Raw genomic sequence first — 27550 nt, forward strand, 5'->3', positions numbered from 1 at the left:
TAGGGAGAGAGAGGAAGAGAGAGAGAGAGAGGAAGAGAGAGAGATGGAGCGATACAGAGTAACAGAGAGATAGGGAGAGGGAGCAATGCAGAGAGTAACAGTTAGACAGTGAGGAATAGAGATTAATTCAGATGGATGGTGAGTGTCAGGGGAGTCCGAGACGCTACATAAACAAGGTAAAGATTTGAAAATGGAGGAGTGTTTCTCACCCACTTTTAAAAGACAATCCACAATCACACCAGTCACATTTCACACTCTCTGCTCAGTCCTGTGTTGGGGGGTGTTGAGTGTGGGATCAGTGTTTGCTTTTCTCAAACCGCACTGATATTCCCAACAAGGGCAAGAGGTTTCAGTGTTTAAAAATGTAAACATTTCAAAACAAAAGCAGACAGGATTTGGTTAAATCTCACGGGATCCAGGGTGAGGTGGCCAAATGGATATAAAATTGGTTGATGACAGAAGACAGAAGGTGGTTGTGGAGGGTTGTTCTATTTTCAAACTGGAGGCCTGTGACCAGCGGGGTGCCTCAGGGATCGGTGCTGGGTCCCCTGCTCTTTGTAATTTATATTAATAATTTAGATGAGAATTTAGGAGGCATGGTTAGTAATTTTGCAGATGACACCAGGATTTGTGGCATAGTGGACAGTGAAGAAAGTTATCTCGGATTGCAACGGGATCTTGATCATTTGATCAAGTGGGCTGATGAATGGTGGATGGAGTTTAATTTAGATAAACGCAAGGTGATGCACTTTGGTAGATCGAACGAGCGCACTACATAGTTAGTGGTAGGGCATTGGTGAGAGTTATAGAACAGAGATCTAGGGGTACAGATTCATAGCTCCTTGAAAGTGGAGTCACAGTGGATAGAGTGGTGAAGAAGGCATTCCACATGCTTGGTTTCATTGGTCAGAATACTGAATGGGATTTGGGACATCAGGTTGAAGTTGTACAAGACATTGGGTAAGGCCACACTTGGAATACTGTGTACTGTTCTGGTCACCCTATTATACCAAGGATATTATTAAACTAGGAAGTGTGCAGAAAAGAACTACTGGGATACTTGATGGTTTGAGTTATAAGCAGAGGCTGCAAAGACTGGGACATTTTCTCCTGGAGCATAGGAGGCTTAGGGGTGGTCGAACAGTGGCCTCGCTGGATTCACTCTGTCCTTTCAGATTCAGTCTCACAGGCCTGGCTGTGTTCACTGTGTCCTTTGAGATTCAGTGTCACAGGCATTGCTGGGTTCTGTCTGTCGCTTGAGATACAGTCCCACAGGTCTGGCTGGATTCACTGTGTGCTTTGAGATTCAGTGTCACAGGCCTGGCTGGGTTCACTGCCAGGAGTGCCCGTGTCAATTAGTAGTTCCCTCTAGCTCGATTTGAAGTCCCAACTATCTCAATTTGGAGTGCCCCCTATCTCGATTGCGAGTGACCCTCTAACGATTAGGAGTGTCCCATCTTGATTTGGAGTGTCCCGATCTGCAATAAGGGAGCCTTCCATCTCGATTAGGAATGCCCCCCTGTTTAGATTTGGACCAGTGACTATTTCAGTGAGGAGTGCCCCCCGTCATTTCTGAGTGTCCCCGATCAATTAGGAACGCTGCCTACCTCGATTAGGTCTGTCCCTCCCTCGATTAGGAGTGCCCCGTATCTCGAATGATGGAGCCTTCTTTATCAGTTCGGGGTGCCCCCTATTTAGATTTGGAGCAGCGACTAATTCAATGAGCAGTCCCCCCCCCCCCCATTGCCGTTAGCAGTGCCCCCCCCCCGCCGTCGCCGTTAGCAGTGCCCCCCCATCGCCGTTAGCAGTGCCCCCCCATCGCCGTTAGCAGTGCCGCCCCCCCGTCGCCGTTAGCAGTGCCCCCCCCGCCATTGTGGTCAGCAGTGCCCCCCCCCCCGTCACCATTAGCAGTGCCCCCCCCATTGCCGTTAGCAGTGCCCCCCCCGTTGCCGTTAGCAGTGCCCCCCCGTCGCCGTTAGCAGTCCCCCCCTGTTGCCATTAGCAGTGCCCCCCCCCATCGTCGTTAGCAGTGCCCCCCCTGTTGCCATTAGCAGTTCCCCCCCTCGTCGCCCTTAGCAGTGCCCCCCCCGTTGCCATTAGCAGTGCCCCCCCGTGACCCTTAGCAGTGCCCCCCCCCATCGCCATTAGCAGTGCCCCCTCCCCGTCGCCGTTAGCATTGCCCCTCCCATCGCCGTTGGCAGTGCCCACCCCCCCCACCGTCGCCGTTAGCAGTCATCCCCCCCACCCCCCCCCCCACCGTCGCCGTTAGCAGTGCCCCCCTGTCTCGATTGGGAGCACGCTGTATCTCGAATAAGAGAGACTTCTATCCCGATTAGGTGTGCTCCCATTTAGATTTAGAGCAGTGACAGTTTCAATTCTGAGTGCCCGCATATCAGCTCACAGTGCTCCTGTCAATGAGGAGTGCCCAGGTGAATTACAAGTGCCCCCAATTTCGGTTTGGAGTGCCCCCATCTTGATTACATGCGCCCTTATCTCGATTAGAGGGCCATGGACCAAATCCTGAGTGGAATGACAGGAATCCAGACTTACCTGGATGAGATCTTGGTCATGGATTCGACTATTTTCCAAGTACTTGGAGAATACCTTAGAGGTTGCAGGAGCACGGCCTGCAAATCAAGAGAGAAATATGAGTATTTCAAGGACTCCATTGAATGTCTGGGTCATGAAATGGAGGCACAAAGACTGAGATGGAGGTCATCATGAAGGCCCCAAGACCAGACAATGTGTCCCAATTCAGGTCGTTTTTGGGTCTAATCAATTACTATGACAACAAGCTCAATCCGGACCTGGCGACAGCATTGAAACTGATGCTCCGGTTGCTGGTGAAAGGAGAGCCGTGGAAGTGAAAAAAAGGAGGCTTCTCTGGTGGTAAAGCAGGCTTTGAAGAGATTGGAAATGCTAGTTCAATTTTAAAAAGTTACCGCTGCAGCTTAAATGTGAAGCCTCGCCCAATGGGATTGAGGTTGTCCTGTCTCATGTTATGTCAAACGGAGAGGAAGATCCAAAGTATTCGCTTCTAGATCATTGACGAAAGCTGAGGAAAAGTTTGCTCGGGTGGAAAAAGGAGGCTTCGGCATCGTCTTTGCATCAAGAAATTAAAAGCTCTGCCATGATAAGAACACTGAACAAAGAACAATACAGCACAGGAACAGGCCCTTCGGCCCTCCAAGCCGGCGCCGCTCCCCGGTCCAGGATTGAATCCTGAATCCAGGATCCCCGCCCAATTTTCCAGCCTATCTACATACCAATATCCTATCCACCGAGCTGTCCCTCACAGCTACGATGCTTTGTTCATCACAACCTATTAACTCACCCCCACCCCCCCATTCCAGACCATGTGATCTCCAGGGAGAGGCGAAAACCCAGAGTGAAAACCCCAGGGCCAATATGGAGAAAAAAAAATCTGGGAAATTCCTCTCCGACCCCCTGAGGCGATCGAAACGAGTCCAGGAGATCACACTGGCCCTGATCAGAAAATGCTTCCCAACCCTATTCATTTCCACTTCTGCTTTACGAACACCATCTGAATTCCCTGCCCCCGAGACAGGTTCCCAACTATCCGCAGTCTCGCTCTGTACTGGCACCAGCAAGATGATCATAGAATGAAGCCTTGAAACGAGAAACAAAGAACAATTAGCCCGCGCCGCTCCCTGGTCCAAACTAGACCACTCTTTTGTATCCCTCCATTCCCACTCCGTTCATATAGCTGTCTAGATAAGTCTTAAACGTTCCCAGTGTGTCCGCCTCCACCACCTTGCCTGGCAACACATTCCAGGCCCCCACGACCCTCTGTGTAAAATATGTCCTTCTGATATCTGTGTTAAACCTCCCCCCCTTCACCTTGAACCTATGACCCCTCGTGAATGTCACCACCGACCTGGGGAAAAGCTTCCCACCGTTCACCCTATCTATGCCCCTCATAATTTTATACACCTCTATTAAGTCTCCCCTCATCCTCCGTCTTTCCAAGGAGAACAACCCCAGTTTCCCCAATCTCTCCTCATAACCAAGCCCCAAGATGTTGTGACGGAGCTCGAAGGGCTGAATTACTGACTCCCATTCATAATTCCTATATTTTATCTTCCATCCTTGGACCATTCACTGGGATACCGTCCATGGCAGCAGTTTGATTGCAGAGGTAGGTGTTGGTGCTGTCAGTCAGAGAAACACATCTACACAGATGCTCTGTCAAGGCTGCCTTTGCCTGGAGATAAAGATGTTCCCGCTGGAATGTGCAGATAATGCATTTCACACAAGAAGATAAAGTTCCGGTAACCGCTAACCAGTTACGGAAAGCCACCCGGAATGATCCGGTTATGAGGCAGGGAGTGGAACTTGTCCAGAGAGGGAGGATGAGTAGAAAGCACCCGGAGTTACGGTGATAAGTATGTGGAAGCTGGGAGTTGTCGGTGTTGCTGGATGTTTATTCTGGGCTATGAGAGCCTCATTCCCCCATCATTAAGAGGAAAGGGCCTGGAACGGGAGCACCATGAGCACCCGGGGGTGCTGCCAATGGAAGAAACAACAAGAAGCTGTTTGTGGTGCTGCCCAAATGGAAGAGAAAGTGGGATGGTGCGAATGCTGCTCTTGGGGACGGAAGGTGCCGCCCTTGCTGCCTCTTGCTGCCTGGGATTGTCCCCAATGGCAGTGAAGCCACAGCGAGTCGCTGCTTCATCACAATCTGCCCGACTCCACCCACACTGGCTGTCAATCATTCTGCTGGAGCGGCTTCCTATTGGCTGTGTTCAGCTGATGGACAGCAGAATGCACCAATGGAGAATGAGGGTGCAGTGATGGATTGTGCAATGAATCAATGAGGCTTTTGACAAGGTACCACATGGCAGATTGTTGCACAACCTCCATCATGGGCCCCAGGGTTAGGTAGTTAATTGGATACAAAATTGGCTTGATGACAGAAGCCAGTGGATGGTTGTCGAGGGTTGTTTTTCAAACTGGAGGCCTGTGACCAGCGGTGTCCTCTGGGATCAGTGCTGGGTCCACTGTTATTTGTCATTTATATTAATGGTTTGGATGAGAATATAGGAGGCATGGTTGGTAAGTTTGCAGATGACACCAAGATTGGTCGCACAGTGGACAGTGAAGAAGGTTATCTCGGATTGCAATGGGATCTTGATCAATTGGGCCAGTGGGCTGACGAATCGCAGATGGAGTTTAATTTGGACAAATGCGAGGTGATGCATTTTGGTAGATTGATCCAGGGCAGGACTTACTCAGTTAATGGTAGGGTGTTGGGGAGAGTTACAGAACAAAGAGATCTCGGGTACGGGTTCATGGCTCCTTGAAAGTGGAGTCACAGGTGGTCAGAGTGGTGAAGAAAGCATTCGGCATGCCTGATTTCATTGGTCAGAACATGGAATACAGGAGTTGGGACGTCTTGTTGAAGTTATACAAGACATTGGTAAGGCCCCACTTGGAATACTGTGTACAGTTCTGGTCACCCTATTATAGAAAGGATATTATTAAACTAGAAAGGTACAGAAAAGATTTACTGGGATGCTACCGACTTGATGGATTGAGTTATAAGGAGTTGGATAGACTGGGACTTTTTTCTTTGGAGCGTAGAAGGCTGAGGGGTGATCTTATAGAGGTCTATAAAATAATGAGGGCACAGATCAGCTGGATAGTTCATGTATTTTCCCAAAGGTCGGGGAGTCTAAACCTTAGAGGGCAGAGGTTGAAGGTGAGAGGGGCAATTATTTCACACAGAGGGTGGTGAGTGTCTGGAACGAGCTGCCAGAGGGAGTAGTAGAGGTGGGGACAATTGTCTTTTAAAAGCATTTAGTTAGATGGGTCTAGAGGGATATGGGCCAAATGTGGGCAATTGGGACGAGTTTAGAGGTTTAAAAACAGGGGCAGCCTGGACAAGTTGGGCTGAAGGGCCTGTTTCCCTGCTGTATGTAAATCTGAATGATGACGCAATGAGGTGCCGCCCACTCAGTGACGTGGCTGGAAGCGGCCGTTAAACGGTTTCTGCGCGCGGCTGGAGGGGGCGTTCTGACGCCACTGCCGACGCACAGCACGTGATCTGGATCTGGCCAATAGGCGAGCGGACAAACAGCCGCCGCCGTCTCGAGTGCGGAGTTCAGGCGCCGCGCCGTTTCTCACTGCGTGTGCGGGGCTTTCCCAGCGGCGTTTCTCACTGCGTGTGCGGGGCTTTCCCAGCGGCGTTTCTCACTGCGTGTGCGGGGCTTTCCCAGCGGCGTTTCTCACTGCGTGTGCGGGCCTTTCCCAGCGGCTTCACACCGAATTTTTGAGTAACGGTAAGGAATTAAATAAGAGAAAAAGTCTCAACTTCAGCGGCGCCGACTCTCGCTGACTGGGGTTGTCCCCAGTGGCAGCGAGTCGCTGCTTCATCACAAGCTGCCCGAGTGCGCCCCGCACTGGCTGTCAATCATTCTGCTGGAGCGGCTTCCTATTGGCTGTGTTCATTTGACGGACAGCAGAACGCACCAATGGGGAATGAGGGTGCGGTGAGGTCCCGCCCACTCAGTGAGAGCGGCTCGCGGTCACGTGGCGCGGCCGTTAACGGTTTCTGCGCGGGGTTGGAGGGGGGTCTGAAGTCACTGCCCGCTCACAGCACGTGACCGGGAGCTGACCAATCGGCGAGCCGGAAACCAACCGCCGCCGCCCGCGCGAACTTCACTCCGGGAGGGTGCGGCCCGCTTCTTACTGCGCGCAGGCGCACTGCGGTTTGTCGCTGTGTATCCGGGTATTTCCGGGTCTGTGAATCACGGGGAGGAATTAACGGCCCAGAAAAAGTTTGAACTCCAACAACATTCAGCTTGAGGATTAAAATGGCGGTTTCCTGTGTAAATACAGCCCGTCTTTGTATCATATTAACAGAGCGGGGACGGTCAGTTACATTGTGGGCGGCGCGGTGGCTCAGTGGTTGGTGCTGCGGTCTCACAGCGCCAGGGAGCCGGCTTCAATTCCCGGCCTTGGCTCACTGTCTGTGTGGAGTCTGCACATTCTCCCCGTGTCTGCGGCCCTTTCCTCACACTCTCCAAACATCAGCAGCACAGGGCGCACTGGCCAGGCTCAGTTGCTGCTCAGTGTCAGGGGGATTAGCAGGGTCAACACGGGGATAGGGTCTGGGTGGGATTGTGGGCGGTACAGACTGGATGGACCAAATGGCCTCCTCCTGCACTGCAGCAATTGGATGATTCAATGTTTCTTAGAAAGATCTGTTATTACAATCTAGGCCGTGTCTGTGTAAACACTGCTGCACCATCTAAATTACTGCAATCAAGCGCTTGTCTGAGTAAACACAGCAACGGATCTCTCTTCATTATTTCAGTCTGGGCCCTGTCTGAGCATTTGCAGCACATGAAACTAAATTGTTTTGTGCGGCTGTAAATCAACAAATGCAAGGAAACTGACAGAGCTTGATTGAATACGAGGATACGTGCACATTCACAGTGCAACACGTGTATTGCCACAGCAGCCCCAAATCCCAAACTGTATAGAGAGAGAGAGAGAGAAGAACTGGAACCCACAATGTTTGTGTCTCATGGAAATCCCCTCCCCACCCCTTTGCCCTGTCTGGGCTTCTACTGCACAACTTTCACCTCGCTGACTTTGCCGGCGTTGGTTCACTGTCTGTGTGGAGTCTGCACATTCTCCCCGTGTCTGCGGGGATTTCCTCCGACTCTCCAGAGATGAGCAGGATAGGTGCATTGGCCATGCTAAGTTGCTCCTCGGTGTCAGGGGGATTAGCAGGGTAAACACGGGGATAGGGTCTGGGTGGGATTGTGGTCGGTGCAGACTGGATGGACCAAATGGCCTCCAAATTTATCTATCCTTGCCTTAAAAACATTCAATAAGGCAGCCTCAACTGCTTCACCGGGCAGGGAATTCCACAGATTCACAACGCTTTGTGTGAAGAAGTTCCTCCTCAACTCAGTCCTAAATCTGCACCCCTTATTTTCAGGCCATGCCACCTCGTTCTAGTTTCACCTACCGGTGGAACCAACTTCCCTGCTTCTATCTTATCTATTCCCATAGTCATAGAGGTTTACAGCGTGGAAACAGGACCTTCGGCCCAACTTGTCCATGCCGCCCTTTTTGTTTTAAACTCCTAAACTAATCCCAATTGCCCGCATTTGGCCCATATCCCTCTACACCCATTGTTCCCATGTAACTATCTAAATGCTTTTTAAAAGATAAAATTGTACCCGCTTCCACCACTACCTCTGGCAGCTTGTTCCAGACACTCTCCACCCTCTGAAAAAATTGCCCCTCTGGACACTTTTGTATCTCTCACCTTAAACTTATGCCCTCTAATTTTATACTCCCCTACCCTTGGGAAAAGATATTGACTATCTACCTTGTCTATTCCCCTCATTATTTTATAGACCTCTATAAGGTCACCCCTCAGCCTCCTACGCTCCAGAGAAAAAAGTCCCAGTCTATTCAGCCTCTCCTTATAACTTTTATCTGATCTCACTGACTCCATCCTCCCTGGGTTACACACTGCCTGATCTCACTGACTCCATCCTCCCCGGGTTACACACTGTCTGATCTCACTGACTCCATCCTCCCCGGATTGCACACTGTCTGATCTCACTGACTCCATCCTCCCCGGGTTACACACTGCCTGACCTCACTGACTCCATCCTCCCCGGGTTACACACTGCCTGACCTCACTGACTCCATCCTCCCCGGGTTACACACTGTCTGACCTCACTGACTCCATCCTCCCCGGGTTACACACTGTCTGATCTCACTGACTCCATCCTCCCCGGGTTACACACTGCCTGACCTCACTGACTCCATCCTCCCCGGGTTACACACTGTCTGACCTCACTGACTCCATCCTCCCCGGGTTACACACTGTCTGATCTCACTGACTCCATCCTCCCCGGGTTACACACTGCCTGACCTCACTGACTCCATCCTCCCCGGGTTACACACTGTCTGATCTCACTGACTCCATCCTCCCCGGATTACACACTGTCTGATCTCACTGACTCCATTCTCCCCGGGTTACACACTGTCTGATCTCACTGACTCCATCCTCCTGTAGCTTTATACCCTCAAACCCAAATTTTCCATTCACTTTCACCTTGAAGTAAATCACAGTCGGACTTTGCACAATCGTACCCATAGCAAAGCGGACACATTCTTTCAATGGTCTTAATGATCCTTTGACAGGGTCCCTCATGGCAGACTGGTGCAGGTGTCAGATAGACACCGATCTTTGCACCTGGAAGCGTGCAGTGTCAGTTATAATCAATGAGCTCTTCTCCAGATGACACAATGGATAGATTTGATAGAGAGGGAATTGCACCCACACTGTGAGTTTACCAAACAGAGGTCCTTTGGAAACTGAGACCGGTTATTAATTGCGCAACAGACACTTTGCAAATCTGATAATTAGAATCTATCCGACGCACAGAGGTCTTTGCACGTGCGAGTGTCTGAATGAAGCAAAAAGCTCTTCTCCAGATGACACAATGGATAGATTTGTTAGGGAATTGAGCCTGGACTGTTAGTTTACCAGACAAAGAAGTCCTGAGGAAACTGAAACTACTTATTAATAATTGGAAGTAAAACTATGTTTGGTTCCAGGAGAGATGCTGCATTTTGTGAGGTAAATATTTCTAGTGGCTGGGTAGAAAGAGGGAAGTGAGTGACCATCTGGAGAGACATCAGCGTCACAGGTGAGGGAGTTCCTGAGTACTGGAATTGTCCTATAGATAGCTGGTATTGGGAACTGCCTATATTGAGCTCAAACAACTCAGCATCTTGTCTGGAACTGAGCATAATTTAAACTATAATTATTAATAACAGGTTATTGAGGACTGACAGGGAATGTCAGCGGTCTCTACCTGTGATGCTGCTGAAAGAAAGCCAAGCCCAAAGGAGAAAGAACATTTGCAGATTGCCTGGGCTTGCCTGGACGCGTTTCAAATCAGAATACACAGGTCGAGTAAAAATGAACTACTGGAGATCTGGAACAAAAACAGAAAATGCTGGAAAATCTCAGTAGCTGTGGCAGCATCGTGGAGAGAGAAACAGAGATAACATTGGGGTTCGAACCAAGAGTCATCGTGGACTCAACATGTTTACTCTGTTTTCTTTCCCTCAGATGCTGCCAGACCTGCCGGGATTTTCCAGCACCTTCTCTTTATATTTCAAGAATTGAACAGAATTAGCAGTGACTCCACGTCACAAATAAATTTCCTGAAATATTACATGTAAAATGTATGGCTGTTATGAGGTGTTTCTCGGTGGAATTTTACATGGAAAATTGTATTTGTTGCAGGGTGTCAGAATACCGGATCGTCTAACACCACCGTGGCTAAAGGATCAGATCCAACATCTTCAACAAGAGTGAAAATGGATGCGGGTAGGTACAGAAAATAATTAAAATCGTAATTTCTTACAGGACAAAGTTCCAGATTTTGAGCAAGAATCAATGGTTCAAATACAAAGTTAAAAGAGAACAGGGTCTGAGCAGGAAGAGGAATTGAGTGACCATCTGGAGGTTCATCCCAGTCACAGATGTAGGGAGCTCATGAGCTCTGGTACTGTCCAATAGATAGCTGGGGGCTATAAGGTGAATCTAGACAGGGACGAAACCGGAAAATCCCACTCGAGATCAACGGACCTTTCCATGATCTGCCCCTCCCCCGCTCTGATTCTCCTGCCATGTGTGACGGTAAAATACACCCCAACAAATTGCAGCACGGTTTAAACAGTGAGTTAAGATTCCAGCTGATCCCACTGGACAAGTCAAATCTCAGGATCGAACCTGGCTTAATTGATCCTAACTTTTATTATTTATGTAGTGTTCGGATGTTTACTTTGGATGGCAACGACTGAACTGAGCCACTGACTCCATCCTCCCCGGGTTACACACTGTCTGATCTCACTGACTCCATCCTCCCGGGTTACACACTGTCTGATCTCACTGACTCCATCCTCCCGGGTTACACACTGTCTGATCTCACTGATAAAGTTTCAACAAAATAATAAAATATTTATGAAACAAGGAAAGAGAAACTGTAATAAACTGCTTTCTAGGTATATAAAAATTTACAAGGTAACATGTTCTGAAATCTATTTAACGCTTTGATGTTCTCGATGAGTAAACAGTACATGTAAATCAGTAGGCAAACTGTGGGCAGATACACTACTCTCTGTGGCCATGTGACAGATGTCTCCCAAGCACCCTCTGTGAATTTTCTTTTATCAATCCTTCATTCTCAATGCTGATCTCACTGAGCCAACTTTTTTTTAATCATTCATGAGACTTGGGCGTTGCTGGCTGGCCAGCATTTATTGTTCATTCCTAGTTGCCCTTAGTGAGTTGCTAAGACATTTCAGAGGGCAATTGAGAGTCAACCACAGAGCTGTTGCTCTGGAGTCACATGTAGGCCAGACCACGTAAGGACAGCAGACTTCCTTCCCTAAAGGACATCAGCGAAGCATCAACAATGCTGACCATCAACACTGTTTCCATGGTCATCGGTAGATTCTTAATTCCAGATTTTTAAAAAAATTCAAATTTCGCAAGCTGCCATGGCGGTATTCGAACCCGGTCCCCGAAACATTAGCTGAGTTTCTGGATGAATAGTCTAGCAATAATAAAACTAGGCCATTGCTTCATTTGGACTCTGTTTTCCATATGAGTGATGCAATCTTTGCTGTTGAAGAGCACGCTTTGGAATCTTCTCCAATTGATGATGCTATTGAATGTCTTCATCAAGAAAACACTGCCAGGATTTCAGCCTCTCTTTATTGCATCCATCTGCCCTGGATCACCACATAGATTCAAGCTTCACTTGCCACAAACTCGCTATGGCATGTAGCCATGTCAACAGAACACAATGTAATCAGAAGTTGGTGATAGCTTATTGAATCCTATCGGCCTCAATAAGTTGTCACCAACTTCTGATTATATCCGAGGTCTGGCTTCCTGTAAAATGAATTTAAAATCGGCTTCTTGCGGTTGTCTGTACCTCTTGGGACTTTCACTGCTCCTTTCATTAACAACACTAAACATGACCTTGTTCAGATTCCCACTGTTCGGTGGCACAGTAGTGGGCACTGCTGCATCACAGTGTCAGGGACCCAGGAATCGATTCCAGCCTTGGGTGTCTGTGTGGAGTCTGCACAATCTCCCCAGTCTGCATGGGTTTCCTCCGGATACTCCGGTTCCTCTCTCACTCCAAAGATGTGCATGTTCGGTGCACTGGCCATGCTAAATTTTCCCCAAAGGATATGCAGGGGTGAATGACCTCCTACACTGTAGGAATTCTATGATTCTTTCTTCCTTTGAGACTACAATCTTCCTGGAACTTTCTTTTGTTCTATTCCCTGGTTTCCAAAGAACATTTTTTCTTCTTCTTGGGACCAGCCACCCTGCAATCCCGATTCATGTTTCCCTGTCCTAGCAGTTTACTTGAAAGCTGCTGACCCGTGAAAAATAAATTTCATTGTCAAATCTATGCCCATGAGTAGGCAGCACAATCAAACTCAGACCTCTCTCTATCCCCAGCCACGTTTTGTTCAAAGAACAAACAAAGAACAATACAGCACAGGAACAGGCCCTTCGGCCCTCCAAGCCCGCGCCGCTCCCCGGTCCAGGATTGAATCCTGAATCCAGGATCCCCGCCCAATTTTCCAGCCTATCTACATCCTAATATCCTATCCACCGAGCTGTCCCTCCCAACTAGGATGCTTTGTTCATCACAACCTATTAACTCACCCCCACCCCCCCATTCCAGACCATGTGATCTCCAGGGAGAGGCGAAAACCCAGAGTGAAAACCCCAGGGCCAATATGGGGAAAAAAACATCTGGGAAATTCCTCTCCGACCCCCTGAGGCGATCGAAACGAGTCCAGGAGATCACACTGGCCATGATCAGAAAATACTTCCCAACCCTATTCATTTCCACTTCTGCTTTACGAACACCATCTGAATTCCCTGCCCCCGAGACAGGTTCCCAACTATCCGCAGTCTCGCTCTGCACTGGCACCAGCAAGATGATCATAGAATGAAGCCTTGAAACGAGAAACAAAGAACAATTAGCCCGCGCCGCTCCCTGGTCCAAACTAGACCACTCTTTTGTATCCCTCCATTCCCACTCCGTTCATATAGCTGTCTAGATAAGACTTAAACGTTCCCAGTGTGTCCGCCTCCACCACCTTGCCCGGCAACACATTCCAGGCCCCCACGACCCTCTGTGTAAAATATGTCCTTCTGATATCTGTGTTAAACCTCCCCCCTCCTTCACCTTGAACCTATGACCCCTCGTGAATGTCACCACCGACCCGGGGAAAAGCTTCCCACCGTTCACCCTATCTATGCCTTTCATAATTTTATACTCCTCTATTAAGTCTCCCCTCATCCTCCGTCTTTCCAAGGAGAACAACCCCAGTTTCCCCAATCTCTCCTCATAACCAAGCCCCTCCATACCAGGCAACATCCTGGTAAACCTCCTCTGTACTCTCTCCAAAGCCTCCACGTCCTTCTGGTAGTGTGGCGACCAGAACTGGACGCAGTATTCCAAATGCGGCCGAACCAACGTTCTATACATCTGCAACATCAGACCCCAACTTTTATACTCTATGCCCCGTCCTATAAAGGCAAGCATGCCATATGCCTTCTTCACCACCTTCTCCACCTGTGACGTCACCTTCAAAGATCTGTGGACTTGCACACCCAGGTCCCTCTGCGTCTCTACACCCTTTATGGTTCTTCCATTTATCGTGTAGCTCCTCCCTACATTATTCACACCAAAATGCATCAGTTCGCATTCATCAGGATTGAACTCCATCTGCCATTTCTTTGCCCAAATTTCCAGCCTATCTATATCCTTCTGTAGCCTCTGACAATGTTCCTCACTATCTGCAAGTCCTGCCAGTTTTGTGTCGTCCGCAAACTTACTGATCACCCCAGTTACTCCTTCTTCCAGATCATTTATATAAATCACAAACAGCAGAGGTCCCAATACAGAGCCCTGCGGAACACCACTAGTCACAGGCCTCCAGCCGGAAAAAGACCCTTCCACGACCACCCTCTGTCTTCTATGACCAAGCCAGTTCTCCACCCATCTAGCCACCTCCCCCTTTATCCCATGGGATCCAACCTTTTTCACGAGCCTACCATGAGGGACTTTGTCAAACGCTTTACTAAAGTCCATATAGACAACATCCACGGCCCTTCCTTCGTCAACCATTCTGGTCACTTCTTCAAAAAACACCACCAGGTTAGTGAGGCATGACCTCCCTCTCACAAAACCATGCTGACTATCGTTAATGAGTTTATTCCTTTCTAAATGCGCTTACATCCTATCTCTAAGAATCTTCTCCAACAACTTCCCCACCACGGACGTCAAGCTCGCCGGCCTATAATTACCCGGGTTATCCTTCCTACCCTTCTTAATTAACGGGACCACATTAGCTATCCTCCAATCCTCTGGGACCTCACCTGCGTCCAGTGACGAGACAAAGATTTGCGTCAGAGGCCCAAAGATTTCACCTCTCGTCTCCCTGAGCAGCCGAGGATAGATTCCATCAGGCCCTGGGGATTTGTCAGCCTTTATATTCTCTATCAAACCGAACACTTCCTCCTTTGTAATGGAGATTTTCTCCAACGGTTCAACACTCCCCTCCGAGACACTCCCAGTCAACACATCCCTCTCCTTTGTGAATACCGACGCAAAGTATTCATTTAGGATCTCCCCTACTTCTTTGGGCTCCAAGCATAAGTCCCCACTTTTGTCCCTGAGAGGTCCGATGTTTTTCCCTAACAACCCTTTTGTTCCTAACGTATGAATAAAATGCCTTGGGATTCTCCTTAATCCTGTCTGCCAAGAAAATTTCGTGACCCCATTTTGCTCTTCTAATTCCCCGTTTGAGTACTTTCCTACTTTCTTTGTACTCCTCCAGAGCTCCCTCCGTTTTTACCTGCTTGGACCGAACATACGCCTCTCTTTTCTTTTTGACCAGTCGCTCAATTTCCCTGGTTATCCACGGTTCTCTAATCCTACCCTTCCTATCCTTTTTTACAGGCACATGCTTGTCCTGTAGCCCTAACAACTGTTCCTTAAAAGACTGCCACATACCAGATGTGGATTTACCTCAAACAGCCTCTCCCAATCAAGAGCTGCCAATTTCTGCCTGATCCCACTAAAGTTAGCCTTCCCCCAATCCAACACCTTACCCTTGGGACACCACTCATCCTTTTCCATCAGTATCCTAAAACTAACAGAATTGTGGTCACTATTTGCCACATGTTCCCCTACCAAAACTTTGAAGACCTGACCGGGCTCATTCCCCAGTACCAGGTCCAGTATAGCCCCCTCTCTAGTCGGGCTGTCTACATATTGTTCCAACGAACCCTCCTGTACACATTTTACAAATTCCTCCCCATTCAGAGTCCCTGCCCTCAGCGATTTCCAGTCTATACCAGGGAAATTGAAGTCTCCCACGACAACAACCCTATTTTTCCTGCACCTATCCAGTATCTCCTGACATATCCATTCTTCCACTTCCCTTGGGCAGTTGGGGGGCCTGTAGTACACCCCCAACATAGTGACTGCGCCTTTCCTGTTTCTAAGCTCCACCCAGAGTGACTCGTTACACGACCCCTCTGAATTGTCCTCCCTCTGCACCGCTGTAATATGCTCTCCAACTAATACCGCTACTCCCCCACCTCTTTTGGCCCCTCCTCTGTCTCGCCTAAAACACTTGTACCCTGGAATATTCAGCTGCCAGTCCTGTCCCTCTTTCAACCAAGTCTCTGTCACCGCAACCACATCCAAATTCCTCGTGCGCATTAAGGCCCCAAGTTCGTCTGTCTTACCTGCTACGCTCCTTGCATTGAAGTAAAAGCACTCCAGACCTCCAGGCCCAGTGAGGTCGTCCTCCCCCAGAGTGCTCTTCTTCTTTGCCAGCCTTGTCCCAGCCCCAAGCTCGTCCCCAGCCTCCACACTTGTAGACCTAATAGTTTGATCCCCACCCCCCTGCCATACTAGTTTAAACCCCCCCGAACTGCACTAGCAAAGCTCCCAGCCAGGATATTTGTGCCCTTCCAACTTAGTTGTGAACCCTCCCTCTTGTACAGGTGCCATCCTCTCCTGAAAACTTCCCATTGATCTATGAAAATGAAGCCCTCCCTCCTGGACCAGTCCTTTAGCCAGGCATTCATTTGTACCAACTCCCTATTCTTAGCCTCACTGGCACGAGGCATTGGGAGCAGCCCAGAGATGGCCACCCTAGTGACCCTACTTTTTAACCTATTTCCCAACTCCCTGAATTGCTCTCTTAGGATCCCCCTACTCTTCCTATCTACGTCATTTCCACCAATGTGTATAATGACATCCGTTTCTTTATCTTCCCCTTTTAATATGCCTCCTATCCGCTCGGAGACATCCGTGACCCCAGCACCAGGTAGGCAGACTACCATCCTGGAGTCCCGTTCCCACCCACAGAATCGCCTGTCTGTGCCTCTAACTGATGCATCCCCCACCACTATCGCTCTCCTAACCCCTCTCTTCCCTTTCCGGGCCACAGAGCCTGACTGTGTGCCAGTGACCTGCTCACTGTGTCTTACCACTGGAGAGGCACACTCCTCCACACTATCCAAAACAATATACCTGTTTTGGAGTGGGACAACCACAGGTGACCCCTCTTCTAACTGTTCACTCCCCTCCCCTCTCACACCTGTCACCAAGCCCTTCCTATTTTGAGAGACCGCCACTGAAGTACTCCCTGGTACTTTACCCTTCTGCCCTTTACTGCTCCTAACTGTGACCCACGTGTCTTCCTCCCGATGCCCCGGTGTAACTAGTTGCCTATAACTCCTGTTCATTTTATTTCAGCTCGAACAGTTCATCCCGCCCGAGACCCAGGTTATAGCCAAAACCTAAAGGCTGCCTGGCCAATCCGCTTGCCCAGTAAATGTAAAGGCAGATGAGCCATGGAAAACTGCATTTAATTGGCCCCTTAATGGGCTAAAGTGACAGGTTGATTTGTGGCGAGAGTCAGAGGTGTGTCTGCCACTGAAATATTGCATGAGCAATAATGTTGAAACACGTGCCCAATGTCTTCTCCCATGATTTCACACACGTCTGAGTCAGGCACGTCCCCACCTTCTCAACGTAAAATTCTGGCCAATGTTCATGGGTTATTGAAGTGAGCACAGTGAGAAGTCTCACAACACCAGGTTAAAGTCCAACAGGTTTATTTGGTAGCAAAATCCACCAGCTTTCGGAGCGCTTGCTACTCCTTCATCAGGTGAGTGGGAGTTCGGATCACAAACAGGGCACAAAGACACAAACTCAATTTACAAAATAATGGTTGGAATGTGAGTCTTTACAGGTAATCAAGTCTCAAACGTACAGACAGTGTGAGTGGAGAGAGCGTTAAGCACAGGTTAAAGAGATGTGTATTATCTCCAGACAGGACAGTTAGTGAGATTTTGCAAGCCCAGACAAGTCATGGGGGTTACAGGTAGTGTGACATGAACCCAAGATCCCGGTTGAGGCCGTCCTCGTGTGCGGAACTTGGCTATCAGTCTCTGCTCAGCGACTCTGCGTTGTCGTGAAGGCCGTCTTGGAGAGCGCTTACCCGAAGATCAGAGGCCGAATGCCCGTGACCACTGAAGTGCTCCCCAACAGGAAGAGAACACTCTTGCCTGGTGATTGTCGACCGGTGTTCATTCATCCGTTGTCGCAGCGTCTGCATAGTTTCCCCAATGTACCATGCCTCGGGACATCCTTTCCTGCAGCACATCAGGTAGACAACGTTGTCCGAGTTGCAAGAGTATGTACTGTGTACCTGGTGGATGGTGTTCTCACGTAAGATGATGGCATCCGTGTCGATGATCCGGCATGTCTTGCAGAGGTTGCTGTGGCAGGGTTGTGTGGTGTTGTGGTCACTGTTCTCCTGAAGGCTGGGTAGTTTGCTGCAGACAATGGTCTGTTTGAGTTTGTGCAGTTGTTTGAAGGCAAGGTGTGGGGGTGGCCTTGGCGAGATGTTCGTCTTCATCAATGACATGTTGAAGGCTCCGGAGAAGATGTCGTAGCTTTTCCGCTCCAGGGAAGTACTGGACGACGAAGGGTACTCTGTCCACCGTGTCCCGTGTTTGACTTCTGAGGAGGTCGGTGCTGTGGCGCGTCGGAACTGTTGATCGATGAGTCGAGCGCCATATCCTGTTCTTATGAGGGCATCTTTCAGCATCTGGAGGCGTCTGTTGCGATCCTCCTCCATCCGAGCAAATCCTGTGTATACGGAGGGCTTGTCCATAGGGGATGGATTCTTTAATGTGTTTACGGGGGAAGCTGGAGAAGTGGAGCATCGTGAGGTTATCCGTGCGCTTGCGGGTACAGTGAAGTGCTGAGGTGACCGTCCTTGATGGAGATGTGTGTGTCCAAGAATGCAACCGATTCCAGAGAGTAGTCCATGGTGAATCTGATGGTGGGATGGAGCTTGTTGATGTCGTCATATAGTTGTTTCAATGATTGTTCACCATGACTCCAAAGGAAGAAAATGTCATCGATGTATCTAGTGTATAGCATCGGTTGAAGGTCCTGTGTGGTGAAGAAGTCTTGTTCGAACCTGTGCATGAAGATGTTGACATATTGAGGTGCGAATTTGGTCCCCATGGCTGTTCCGTGTGTCTGGATGAAGAACTGGTTGTTGAAGGTGAAGACATTGTGGTCCAGGAACAAAGAAAAGAAAAACACAGCACAGGAACAGGCCCTTCAGCCCTCCAAGCCCGTGCTGCTCCCTGGTCCAAACTAGACCATTCTTTTGTATCCCTCCATTCCCATTCCGTTCATGTGGCTATCTGGATAAGTCTTAAACGTTCCCAGTGTGTCCACCTCCACCACCTTGCCCGGCAGCGCATTCCAGGCCCCCACCAGCCTCTGTGTAAAATATGTCCTTCTGATATCCGTGTTAAACCTCCGCTGCGCCCCCCCCCCCGTCCCTCACCTTGAACCTATGACCCCTCGTGAACGTCACCACCAACCTGGGGAAAAGCTTCCCACCGTTCACCCTATCTATGCCTTTCATAATTTTATACACCTCTATTAGGTCACCCCTCATCCTCCGTCTTTACAGTGAGAACAACCCCAGTTTACCCAATCTCTCCTCATATCTAAGCCCCTCCATACCAGGCAACATCCTGGTAAACCTCCTCTGTACTCTCTCCAAAGCCTCCACGTCCTTCTGGTAGTGTGGCGACCAGAACTGGGCGTAGTATTCCAAATGCGGCCGAACCAATGTTCTATACAACTGCAACATCAGACCCCAACTTTTATACTCTATGCCCCGTCCTATAAAGGCAAGCATGCCATATGCCTTATTCACTACCGTCTCCACCTGTGACGTCACTTTCAAGGATCTGTGGACTTGCACACCCAGGTCCCTCTGCGTATCTACACCCTTTATGGTTCTGCCATTTATCGTTTCGTTCCCCCTTACATTAGTTCTGCCAAAATGCATCACTTCGCATTTATCTGGATTGAACTCCATCTGCCATTTCTTTGCCCAAATTTTCAGCCTATCTATATCCTTCTGTAGCCTCTGACAATGCTCCTCACTATCTGAAAGTCCAGCCATTTTCGTGTCGTCCGCAAACTTACTGATCATCCCAGTTACACCTTCTTCCATGACCATTTATATAAATCACAAACAGCAGAGGTCCCAATACAGAGCCCTGTGGAACACCACTAGTCACAGGCATCCAGCCGGAAAAAGACCCTTCCACTACCACCCTCTGTCTTCTGTGACCAAGCCAGTTCTCCACCCATCTCGCCACCTCCCCCTTTATCCCATGAGATCCAACCTTTTTCACCAGCCTACCATGAGAGACTTTGTCAAACGCTTTACTAAAGTCCATATAGACGACATCCACGGCCCTTCCCTCGTCAACCATTCTCGTCACTTCTTCAAAAAACTCCACCAGGTTAGTGAGGCATGACCTCCCTCTCACAAAACCATGCTGACTATCGTTAATGAGTTTATTCCTTTCTAAATGCGCATACATCGTATCTCTAAGAATCCTCTCCAACAACTTCCCGACCACGGACGTCAAGCTCCCCGTCCTATAATTATCCGGGTTATCCTTCCTACCCTTCTTAAATAACGGGACCACATTAGCTATCCTCCAATCCTCTGGGACCTCACCTGTGTCCAGTGATGAGACAAAGATTTGCGTCAGAGGCCCAGCGATTTCATCTCTCGTCTCCCTGAGCAGCCTGGGATAGATTCCATCAAGCCCTGGGGATTTGTCAGTCTGTATGTTCCCTAAAAAACCTAACACTTCCTCCCTTGTAATGGAGATTTTCTTTAACGGGTCAACACTCCCCTCCGAGACACTCCCAGTCAACACATCCCTCTCCTTTGTGAATACCGACGCAAAGTATTCATTTAGGACCTCCCCTACTTCTTTGGGCTCGAAGCATAATTCCCCAGTGAATGAAGCGGATGAGTTGTAAAATCTGGAGACTGGCAGTTGTCGGTGTTGAGTACAGAGGCAGTTGCAGCAATGCCATCGTCGTGGGCGATGCTGGTGTAGAGTGCTGAGACATCCATTGTGACCAGGAGTGCTCCTGGTTCAACTGCTCCATGTGTGCTGAGTTTCTGTAGGAAGTCCGTAGTGTCGTGACAAAAGCTGGGGGTTCTTTGTACAATGGGTTTCAGGATGCCCTCTACGTAGCCGGAGAGGTTCTCGCACAGGGTCCCATTGCCCGATACGATGGGACGGACGGGTGTGGTTTCCTTTTGTATCTTCGGGAGGCCAAGTTCCGCACACATGAGGACGGCCTCAACCGGGATCTTGGGTTCATGTCACACTATCTGTAACCCCCATGACTTGCCTGGGCTTGCAAAATCTCACTAACTGTCCTGTCTGGAGACAATACACATCTCTTTAACCTGTGCTTAATGCTCTCTCTACTCACATTGACTGTACCTTTAAGACTTGATTTCCTGTAAAGACTCGCATTCCAACCATTATTTTGTAAATTGAGTTTGTGGCTTTGTGCCCGTTTGTGAACAGAACTCCCACTCACCTGACGAAGGGGCAGCGCTCTGAAAGTTAGTGGATTTTGCTACCAAATAAACCTGTTGGACTTTAACTTGGTGTTGTGAGACTTCTCACTGTGTTTACCCCAGTCCAATGCTGGCATCTCCACATTATTGAAGTGAGGTCGGGGGAAGGGAGGGGACGGCCAACCTGGTCTGAATCTACCATCAACAACTCATTTACCGATAAGGTGAAAAGAACAGTGTGAAGGGTATCAGCTGATGTGACTGGACAATGAGAAATATCCAGATTTGAGACGATAAGCAGCATTAACCATCCAATTGGAATAGAAACTAATGAGTACTAATTTACCACATGACTGTGGCCCTGTAGCACAAAAGAAACGATGATCTATATCACTATTTGGAAGCTCTGTCACTTAATTGGAGATGATAGTGTTACCATATTTTTCCCACTTGTCCTGGATAGTTGGATCTGTTAACTTGGGGGCGGCTAGTTTTCAAATGGATTGGATTAAAATAGCCCTCTTGACCTTTTCGGGAAAGCAAGAAATTTCAGGAACACTGAAATTAAACAACAATAGAAACCATTGAATCCCCAGTGTGCAGAAGGAGGCCATTCACCCCATCGAGTCTGCACCGACTCTCAAAGAGCATCTTTCCTAGGCCCACTCCACCACCCTGTGCTCATAACCTTGCACGTTTAACATGGCTAATCCACCTAACCTACACATATTTGGACACCATGGGGTAAATGATCATGTCCAATCCATCTAACCTGCAAATCTATCGGACTGTGGGAGGGAACCGGAGTACCCGGAGGAAACCCACACAGACACGGGGAGAACATGCAAACGCCACACAGACAGTTACTTGAGGCCCGAATTGAACCTGGGTCCCTGGCGCTGTGAGGCAGCAGTGCTAAGACAAAAAATTCCCGTGTTACATCAAAATCGAAATCTATCTGAAGCCAATAAACTGAAGCTAGGTTGTGTGACAAATTGTACATTTTTAATGAATTGATTACACGGATTAATGGAAAGTAGCACATGTGTTGTATCTGCCTTTCCACACATTGTTTCTGGTTCTGCCATTCTCCTCTCTTCCCCTCTATGGAAGTGACCCAGCAGCGAGGACCTGCATGGAGAGTAGCAGAGAGATGTGAGGAAAAGTTTGAATGAAGTGGGGAAATGGTAAGGATGGTGGGGGAAGTGCAAAGGCGAGTGGGGGAAGCGGCTGTCAGGAAACTGTTAGTTTTTCATATGTTTACCAATTACCAGTTCTTAATGCAGCATTGAGCTGGGACCGTGTCTGCATTGGGATTCTCCAGATTAACTTGGAATTAAAGTGTTTGATACAGGATCTCCCAGGGATGTCACTCACTATGATGTCACAGGCTCTGATACCACATCTGAGCATGTGCAGAACGTGTTCCCCCAGGTGTTGTAGCAAAGCAAATAAACACAGCTTTAACAACCTGGTTCACAGGAGGATTCGGTTGTTCGGAATGAGAGGAATGTGACCGTCTGGGTAGAAAATTGATAATGTGTTGGTATTTCTTTGCTTCCACAGATCCAAACTCTACACTCACTGAGTTCTTCACAAATTGCGACGATTACCTGTTGCTTCAATTAACTAAATTTTACCGGGATAGACTGGAACGGGCGATTGAAGAAGGGGTGGAAGGTTTGGCTCTCATGTTAATCGGCGAGGACCATTTCAGTGGACAAGAATATCAGGTAAGATGTAGAGTGAATTCCATCTCTTCACACATCACAAAACCTACAGAATAGAAAAAAAGAAATAATGTGGAAAAAATACCTCAGTCTGTCTACTGCATCTTCCTACATGTTGTCGTTTGCATGATGCACTGAAAATTGAATTGTTGACTAATCATACCAATCAATAGGTCTACAGCAGTCCCATGTTTGGAATGAGACAAACCCCAGTGTTTTAGAACTTTTGGAGCCATAAAAAGGCCAGAATTATTTTGAAAGTGGCAAGATCCCACTGACAGGAACCTTGCTTCAGCAGGTGGTGGGGATCCAGGAACCTGCTGTCCTTATTAAAGGTGGCAGCTTCTACACAAACCTGTCAGCCCAGTCAGAGAGCCGGTACCTCAGCAGCAACGCCATAAGCTGCATCTGGAGGGTGAGTGCAGATCAATGGCCATGAGCCCTGAAATTCAGACAAGTTAGGTCTGGGGGCCAGAGAGAGACCAGACCTCAGAAAGACCGGGTTTCTTTGAGGGCAGGCAGCACCGATGCCTTGGCATATCTATTGCCCCAGAGGATAGGCCCATCTGTGCACCAAATAGTGTCCAATAAAGAGGCCTTCCCCGAGAATCGATTTTGAGGCCACCATCTGGAATGCCATCAAATGCCTTCTTCTGCCATTTTGCCACCATTCCAAGGTTGATCCTGGGTTTACTTTCTCCTCCAGCAATCACTTATTCTAACCTGAACCTGATGCTTACTATCTGTTAGTTAATATCCCATCCAGTTGGACCAGTCCTGCTTCTTCCTCTCCTTTGCTATTAATTTATTATCCAATATATCAACAAAATAAAATTAACTTCTACATCACAACAACATATTTGAACCATTTTGCACTAAAAAAAAATCCAGTCTGACCCATAAGACTGTAAATGTGTGACCTCTGACTGAATTTTGGAAACAATCCGTGAACATGCACTTCAGCGTAAGGCCACAATTGATTTGCCCTTTATTCTTCACAACTCTAGTCTAATGAGTCTGAAATTCTCAAATCTCTGTTATAACATCAATCCATTCATCTTCAGTAACATCCGTATATATTCTCAGGACAGTTTTCTAATTGCTTTTATTTTCCTATAATGGAGGGTCCGAAATAATCCGTAACTGAGTGAAACTCTGACCATGTGCTCTGCGTTTGGCTGGCACTCCTCCCCAGGGAAACATCAGCATCTTGAGCACATCTACTCTGTAGTTTATCTTTAAACTGCTGAAGAACACCCTAAAGCCACAGGACATTGTGTGATAAAGTTACTGGAATGTTATGGATCACATCTATAAGGACTGTTGTCACCAAAAGGGGATTTTGCTCTGAGTTTATTCAAGCAAAGATCTTCAGGGGATGTTTAACAGTTCTATTAAGTGTATTCTTTCCCTTATTTGAATCATTTGTTAACCTTAATGCAATACCATCACAATTGGCCTGAGCTACTTTTTCAGAAAATCTTTGCAGAATAGAAAAATTAAAAAAAACATTTTGACAGCTGTTTCAAACTTCCCTTTGTGGTTCGTGCACCCTTCTATGTGCACTACCTCATTCAGACCACCACTCACGGCTGAGACTTCAGATGTCTTTCTGTCCCTTCTGCCTCTCGACTTTCCTCACCTCCTGAAGACATTTCTGAACACCCTGCTTTGTATTGGGTTCATGGTCCGATTTCTCCTCTCTTTGTGTGTTGTAAACTCTGAATGTAAACTGGTGATGAATGTTAAAACTTTGTGAACATGGTTAGTGACATTTCACACTAACTGTAAACATGCAAAATAATGGTTTCAGATATTTCAGTTAATGATGTGAAAATGATTGAATTGTTATCGTTGGTTGATTTTCATGATTGATAAATCAACAATGTTTCCATTCATCTGTGGTAATTCCTGAGACAGCTACAGCACGGGATTACTTGTGTGCCAAACTGAGAGCGGTATTCCAGCCATTAAATTTAGTTTATTCACATTCATTTGAAGGAATGATGGAATCAAGATGTGTGGAGAATATTCATCACTTTTCAGAATGACATTTCACCAAAACCAGTTGCTGCTTCCTGTCCTCCAAACAACTGGGAAATCCCATCCCTGAGCAAGTCCTTTCCTTCCCTTTCCCAGTGTTTACCTTTCACACCTCATCAATATATTCTTTATTATTCTTTACAGAAAGTCAGTGAGCTCGTGGAGAAGGGAAACAGGGCGGGCAGTTCCAAACTTCTCCTCAATCTGGTTATGGAGAAAGGACCTCGGGCTCGAAGGATGATGTGGGAATCCTTTGTGAAAATGCACCACAGATTACGGAAATTGGGCACAATACTGAGAGAAATACGGGAACTTGGTATGGTAAAATCACACTGAATTCAGTTTCAGACCCAAACACTGCAAACTTTACTACAATATTACACAGACCTGATTTCATGGAAGTTAATTCTTTTCAACAGGTTCTGATCCAATTAATTATATGAAAGTTGGACAAGAATTATCAGAAATACCCAGCCACCTGAAAGGTAAGGGAGGATTTCAGACAATTAATTTTACTTGTGAGAATCTGGGTATTTGAAAGTACATCTTTGCCTCGAGGTTATCAGAATTTGAGATACAGAAATTCATAGAGTCTCGGAGCAGGCATAAAAATTGTCTGGAAATCATCAATTCTTGTGAATTCAGCATAGATCTAAGATTCAAAGCATGTGACTTCTGACGTTTCTTGTAATTATAGGGATATTGCTTCACTTCCTTAAATTCACAAAACCCCGTACATGGCGGGACCCTGATACAGTTTTAAACACTGTACTCACCCGGCAGGATCCTGAATCACTGAGAAACCGTGTACACACCTGGCAGGATCCTGATTCACTGAGAAACCCTGTACTCACCTGTCAGGATCCTGATTCACTGAGAAACCCTGTACACACCCGGCAGGATCCTGATTCACTGAGAAACCCTGTACTCTCCTGGCAGGATCCTGATTCACTGAGAGACCCTGTACTCACCTGGCAGGATCCTGATTCACTGAGAGACCCTGTATTCACCTGGCAGGATCCTGATTCACTGAGAAACCCTGTACTCACCTGGCAGGATCCTGATTCACTGAGAAACCCTGTACTCACCTGGCAGGATCCTGATTCACTGAGAAACCCTGTACACACCTGGCAGGATCCTGATTCACTGAGAGACCCTGTCCTCACCTGGCAGGATCCTGATTCACTGAGAAACCCTGTACTCACCTGGCAGGATCCTGATTCACTGAGAAACCCTGTACTCACCTGGCAGGATCCTGATTCACTGAGAAACCCTGGACTCACCCAGCAGGATCCTGATTCACTGAGAAACCCTGTACACACCCGGCAGGATCCTGATTCACTGAGAAACCCTGTACTCACCAGGCAGGATCCTGATTCGCTGAGAAACCCTGTACTCACCTGGCAGGATCCTGATTCACTGAGAAACCTTGTACTCACCTGGCAGGATCCTGATTCACTGAGAAACCCTGTACTCACCTGGCAGGACCCTTACACGGCGTGAAACCCTGTACTCACCAAGCAGGATGCTGATACACAGTGTGATACCTGGCAGGATCCTGATGCTCTTAAAACCCTGCACACATCTGGCAGGGTCCTGATGCGCTGCGCGAGCCCGGCAGGGTCCTGATGCAATGTGAAACCGTGTACACACCTGGCTGGGTCCTGAGGCGCTGTGCCCACCTGGCTGGGTGCCGAGATGGAGGTGCATTTCCATACGGTCGCATGTGGCATACAGTTTTCTCCCTCCGAGTGTGCACAGCATCACAGGTAAAAATAGTAAAAATCTGCTATGATAGCATTCAGCCGCTGAGCAATCTGTGCCCCAACTCCTCACAATATCCAGTAATCTGCTTCACAAACATCACTGAAGGATTCAAACGTTGAACGACTCGAATCTCCATTGTTATGCAATCAGGATTACGTGGGGGTTTGTACTGTCGACAATACACGGCAGCTTGGATAGTATTCACCATTAGAGAGAAAATATTACCTGCAAAGAAATCTGCATTCAGTAAATTTAGAATCAAGTGAGGATATGAAAATTTTCTTGGCTTTTGTTCACTTTCAAATGAGATTTCCATTAACTTTTAATGAATTAAATCTGTTTTCAGCAAAGTGGTCTTGAGAATTTACTTATTAAAGCCAATAACAATAATAAACATTTTCTCTCTGTTCTAATTGAAGATCTCCAACAGAAACACAAGCAGACACTCCGGGTACAAACTGAAACACTGAGAGTGAACACTATCCTCATAAAGGAGAAGGTTAAGATTTTCCAGCTGGTTGATCGATACGCTGAGCTAACGGTTATTTCTACTGTTCGAGATCGGACACTTGTCGAACATGAACTGCTGGCAAGAGGCCGAGACCATGAAGAATGGAGAGAGAAACATCTCCGGAGAGAACTGGAAAAAATCCGAACTGATCAATTGTTTCAGAGCAGCTTTTCCCCGAGAAAATCCAAATCTGGGAATTCAGCAGCAGTGAGTGGAGTGCCGGGGATTGGAAAAACAACAATGGTACAAAAGATTGTTTATGACTGGGCCACTGGGAAAATATACCCACACTTTCAATTTGTTTTCCGTTTTAAATTCCGGGATTTGAACACTATTAACTGTAGAATAAACCTGAGGAATCTGATATTGGATCAGTATCCCTACTTTGGGAATATTCTGGGAGAGCTCTGGAAGAAGCCAGAGTGATTGCTGTTTATATTCG

At 47.8% G+C, this 27550-nt stretch overlaps 1 protein-coding gene across 1 annotated transcript; it reads left to right on the forward strand.

Annotated features, from left to right (window-relative positions):
* The first annotated feature begins 6000 nt into the window (after positions 1-6000).
* On the forward strand, positions 6001-27546 carry LOC144488396 (uncharacterized). Its single transcript, XM_078206469.1, has 6 exons — positions 6001-6302; positions 10310-10393; positions 22624-22790; positions 24975-25146; positions 25250-25315; positions 27017-27546. Exons 2-6 carry the CDS (start codon positions 10384-10386, stop codon positions 27532-27534), a joined length of 933 nt encoding a protein of 310 aa, XP_078062595.1. The 5' UTR covers positions 6001-6302; positions 10310-10383; the 3' UTR covers positions 27535-27546.
* The last annotated feature ends 4 nt before the right edge of the window (positions 27547-27550 follow it).

This window comes from Mustelus asterias, unplaced genomic scaffold (genome assembly GCF_964213995.1).
Source record: "Mustelus asterias unplaced genomic scaffold, sMusAst1.hap1.1 HAP1_SCAFFOLD_1523, whole genome shotgun sequence".
Taxonomy (NCBI): Eukaryota; Metazoa; Chordata; class Chondrichthyes; order Carcharhiniformes; family Triakidae; genus Mustelus; species Mustelus asterias.

What these genes read in the sequence shown, in the direction of transcription:
- LOC144488396 (XM_078206469.1), top strand. An exon ending in TCAGTGGACAAGAATATCAG is followed by an intron (nt 22,791 to 24,974) that starts GTAAGATGTAGA and finishes TATTCTTTACAG; the next exon opens with AAAGTCAGTGAGCTCGTGGA. An exon ending in GAGAGAAATACGGGAACTTG is followed by an intron (nt 25,147 to 25,249) that starts GTATGGTAAAAT and finishes TCTTTTCAACAG; the next exon opens with GTTCTGATCCAATTAATTAT.